The sequence below is a fragment of the Echinops telfairi genome, unplaced genomic scaffold, assembly GCF_000313985.2.
Source record: "Echinops telfairi isolate 266 unplaced genomic scaffold, ASM31398v2 ScPeMD7_8;HRSCAF=38, whole genome shotgun sequence".
Taxonomy (NCBI): domain Eukaryota; kingdom Metazoa; phylum Chordata; class Mammalia; order Afrosoricida; family Tenrecidae; genus Echinops; species Echinops telfairi.
The window spans coordinates 185,366-190,031 of record NW_022103905.1 but is presented as its reverse complement, the minus strand read 5'-3'; the positions used below and the strand labels follow the sequence as shown (position 1 = coordinate 190,031).

General features: G+C 48.1%; 1 protein-coding gene across 2 annotated transcripts in view; it reads left to right on the top strand.

Annotated features, from left to right (window-relative positions):
• The window catches only part of PLA2G4E (phospholipase A2 group IVE), an 83,110-nt gene extending 78,999 nt beyond the window's left edge, over positions 1 to 4,111 (top strand). For both annotated transcript variants that reach the window (XM_045286542.1, XM_045286543.1), the window contains exons 19-20: positions 1,125 to 1,308; positions 2,207 to 4,111. In XM_045286542.1, the coding sequence (XP_045142477.1) occupies positions 1,125 to 1,308; positions 2,207 to 2,448 (426 nt within the window). In that variant the 3' untranslated portion in view covers positions 2,449 to 4,111. The remainder of the gene's footprint in view (positions 1 to 1,124; positions 1,309 to 2,206) is intronic.
• Positions 4,112 to 4,666: the final 555 nt, after the last annotated feature.

The window sequence follows — 4,666 nt, the reverse complement described above, 5'->3', positions numbered from 1 at the left end:
GGCTTGGGAGACGGGAGCACATGCGTGCGTGCGTGCTCCTGCGTGCGTGCTCGTGCTCCTGCGTGCATGCTCGTGCGTGTGTAGCCACGGATTCCACGCCTGCACCCCGGAACCTGGCATGCAATCATAGCAGTCAGACTTCAGAGGGGTGGCCAGCTTGGGGTTTCCACAACCCCAATCAGCAAATTCCAGTTTTATTCTCGGACTTGAGCTTTTGCTATGTTTAACAGTTCTTCCCAAAAAACTTGGGAAAGAGCGGGTAGGGGTGGGAGGGTAGAGTGAGGTAAGGAGGTTTAAAAATAACTTTGATAAATTTCGCAAGCTTTCTACCACTCCCCGAGCGTGACTGCCCTATTTTTAAGGTGATCACGCCCACATGCCCAGGGAACGCCCGCCTCATTGGAGTTAAATGAACGAACCAGGACCAGGGCTTTTCATTTATTTTTATTTTAGAAGTCTTGTTCCTTTCGGGGAGGGGGGCGGGGACTTTATTTGGGTCCAACTTCGAATAGTCCTTTCCTGAAGCCCAGGAGAGGGGAGGGTGTAGTCAGAGGACCAGGATAATGGACTGACCCTGTATGTGACAATAACCTGGCCCCCTCCCTCCCATTTGACCCTCCCACCTGCTCTGAAGCCGGCACAGGGAGGGGAAGTGGCTGGCAGCAGGTGCGACTGGCAGAACAGTGGAATCGGGATAGAATGAAGGGACTTTTGACCCTCTCCGCCCAGTGCAATCTATAAAGATGCTCCTTCAATGTCCTTTTCCAGCCCTGTGACACTGCCCACCCATATCCCACAGGGACAGCCAGCCAGAGCTGTACCCGGCCCAGCCCTGGCCACTCTCCCAGCCTGCTGTCCATACCACCCAAGTTTGTGTTTCAGTGAAACAGTATGGAGATGGACTTTGTCCCTTTCATTTGGGGAAAGCACTTGCCGTCAGTCTTGTGTCAATCCATTACCCTGGGCCCTTTGTCCTGAGCTGGCTTTCTTCTAAAAATATCCCAGATGACCCAAACTGGCTGGCGACTGGGTTGTTACCTGGGCGAATCAGGAAGATAGCTCTAAGAACTCTGTTTCTTGCCTCCCCACCTGACACCCAAATATGTCTTTCTGTGATCCTGCAGCCCATGAAGCAGACCTGCGAGTACTGCTGTGTGCAGAACATCCCCTTCCCCAGATACACCTTGGAGGGTGAAGAAGACAATCTAAAGGAATGCTACCTGATGGAGAACCCCGAGGAAATCGATGCCCCCATCGTGATTTTCTTCCCGCTCATCAACGACACCTTCGAGAAGTACAAGGCCCCGGGTAAGTCACCTCCCCCTGGGTGCCCAGCACCCACTGGCCTTGGAATGAGAGTGCCCGACTGTAGACGAGTGATGTCTTCCATGAATCTGTCTCCTGCTAGCCTGTATTCACTTTAATAACTGCCATAGTTCTAACTGGAGTCCTGCTGGCCAAATGGGGTACATCTTGGGTTGCTTGCTAACTGCAGGGTCAGGAGTTCAAAACCACCAGTTGCCCCTGGGGGGGGGTGGCGGGAGAAAGAGGAGATTTGTAATCTGTCCCATAAAGGTCACTGTGACTTGGAATCTACTCAATGGCAGTGAGTTGTTTGTCTTGTTTTTTGCTGTTTTCATTCCAGTCTTAACTAGCCTTGGCTTTAGCAAGCAAGTCAAGACTGCCCTCATGTGGTGGCAACCATACCCTATCTGTTTGTTCAGCATTTATTGGTATGCAGCCCTGATGGCCTAGTGGTTCAACATTGGGCTGCTAACTGCATGGTCAGCCGTTCGAAACCACCAGCTGCTCCTCAGGGAAAAAGACGAGGCTTTCTGCCACTGTAAGGACTTGCAGTCTCAGAATCCCACACAGGCAGTTCTACCCCATCCTATGGGATCGCTGAGTCAGAAACCACTCGATGCTAGTGTGTTTGGTTTGGGGAGCTAACGATGTATATACCAGGCACTGTGTTTGGTGCTGGGTCATCCTAAAAGGGATAAGATGTGCCCCTGACCCAAGGATCTTGGAGACTTGCGTGTGTGAGTGTGTGAGTGTGTGAGTGTGTGAGTGTGTGAGTGTGTGTGTGTGTGTACATTTATATCCGGGCGTGTGTCTGTGGGCAGGGTGCACCACTGGGAGCGATTCAGGTCATTATAATCTAACATAGTCAGGATTCCTAACAAGTCCTTTGGCTTCCTCCCAGGTGTGGAACGAAGCCCCGAAGAGTTGGAGCAGGGCCAGGTGGACATTTATGGTCCCAAGACCCCCTATACCACCAAGGAATTGACCTACACGGAAGCCGCCTTTGACAAGCTGGTAAAGCTCTCCGAGTACAACATCCTGAACAACAAGGACAAGCTCCTTCAGGCTCTGCGCCTGGCAGTAGAGAAGAAACGCCTGAAGAGTTCATGTTCCTCTAGCCCAGAGGAACCTCCCCGAGCCTGAGTCTGCTTCCGTGATCAGAGGCACGCAGCCCAGCAGGCTATGCAGTCCACTGGCAAAGGGTGCAGACAGGCTGACCTGGGCTTTCTGCCCACAATTTTACATTCAAAAGAAAATGTGAGGGAGACAGAGAGAGAAAGGAAAGGAAAATAAATAATAATACTAATAACTAACAAGGGAATACATTGGGTTTCATACCCACAGGATTATTTTGTAAAACCTTCCAGGCAGGGAACTGGGTCTGATAGCTACAGGCTCTCACAAATACCTAAAGTGTAGAGAGTTCAATCCCAGCCTGAGAAGGAGGCTGGTGGGCTAGATATTTTGAACTCAGAGTTGGAAACAAGCGGTCCCTGTACCTTCTCTCTGCCTCATTGGATGGAGGGATGACTAGAGGCTCTGATGAGAAGCCTTCTGGATTTCTCTGGGGGGAAAGCACAACAATAACTTTTTAATTCAAGGAGATTGTATTCTTGTGATTTTTATAGGTGATTTTATTTTTGTTTTTTTTTTAATGAATCAGAGTATTAATAGGAAGCATGATGCTAGGAAATCTAGAAAGCAGTAGAAACTCTTGTTATCCCAATCTCTTCAACAGCAAAGCCAAACAGGGTCGCAGTAGCTGATCCCATCCAGGCCAGATGCCTGTTCTAAGCAACCAGCTTCAGTCTGAAGCTCAGGCTCACTGAAGGGCATCTGGGATGCAGCTCAGAGAGTGTTGGGTGGGCTTTAGGTAAACGGATTCAGACACCAGGATGTAGTGGCAACACTGCCAGGGCCACCCGCTCTGAGAAGGTGATGTTCACTGATGAACCTGCTCTGAAAGCACTCCTCAGTTCTCTCACTGCCCTACCTCTCTTGTTTCTAGGTGAGATTATTTATTTACATGTGATTCCTCTTATTTATCAGGTAAGCATGGTGGCCACTAAGGCCTAACTCTTGGAGAGTTACCCAGAGAGAATGATCAACCCAGGAAAGGCTAGATTAGCCCTTTGGGAAGGAAGCCCATCTTTGGAGAGGATTTCCAAATGATTGGCAGGGAAAGACCTAGGATGGGGGCTTCACACTGATTCGATCATGACTGATGAAGCAAGACCAGAACAGACCCCAAACTTTTAAAATTCAGATGAAGCAGAACAATACCGTGAAGATTACAGGTGGAAGCCCTGGATTGGGAGACTCAGAAAAGGCAGAGCAAGCCCTTTCAGGAGCCTAATGTGGGAGATGGGACTCTGGAGAGTGACACACATTGATAGCAGGTATCTGGACCTGCCAAACTCGCCTTCACCCAGGTAATTCTCACCTGAGACTCCGCCATAGTGGCCACGTGCCTCCACATTGACATCTTTTCTTTCTAACAGCAACATACGGGTCTCTTTAGAGGACCAGAGCATGTCCCATGCCACAAGATCTGTTCGTTGTAAGGTGTAGGCAGCCAGGCCTTTGGCTTCATCAACATCTGTAGCATGAGATAGCATCATGTATCATTATATGCGCACAAAATAAAATGGCTGGCCATACGAATAAATGCTTTGGACTTGTCTTCCTTCATCGTTAGATGGTGAAAACATGCAAAACACCTGACCCCATCCTTCACATCTCCTTAGGCTTCCTACTCCCTCCACTGCCAGAGGGTTATTTCTCAAGGATCATTTCATTCCATCTTCCGTCTCCCCAGAACTCTTCATTTCTTACTGCAGGAGGCCCCACTTCCTTGTGGTAAGGTGCTCCTCTGGCTCTGTTCATTGTGGTGACGTGTAGCCACCTGCCGTTTGCCATCTCGGTCATACTAATGTGCGCAATGTCGTGACATTAATTATGCTCTCGTGTTGTAGAGCCATCACCACTGCCCCTTTCCACTGTTGACCATCTTCAGTAGAAATTCAGTTACGCAAGCACTAGCCCAAAGAGTTTTTAACTCTTTGTATTGCTTATTCTGAGTATTTCACACAAATGAAAACATACCATTTTGGTCTCAGTGTCTGATTTATTCTTTTCAGGTTTTATTCAGGTCATTACAATAATAGAGCTTCATGTATTTCTCTTTAAAAATGAATAAAATTCATATACATATATTTGTCACCTTTTATTTATCCTTTTATCTCTTCATGGGCACACTTGGGTTGTTTCCACTTTTTAGCTATTGTAAATGGTGCTGCAATGAATATTGATGAACATTATTTTAACCCCTGTTTTATTTTGGTTATATACTTAGGAATAG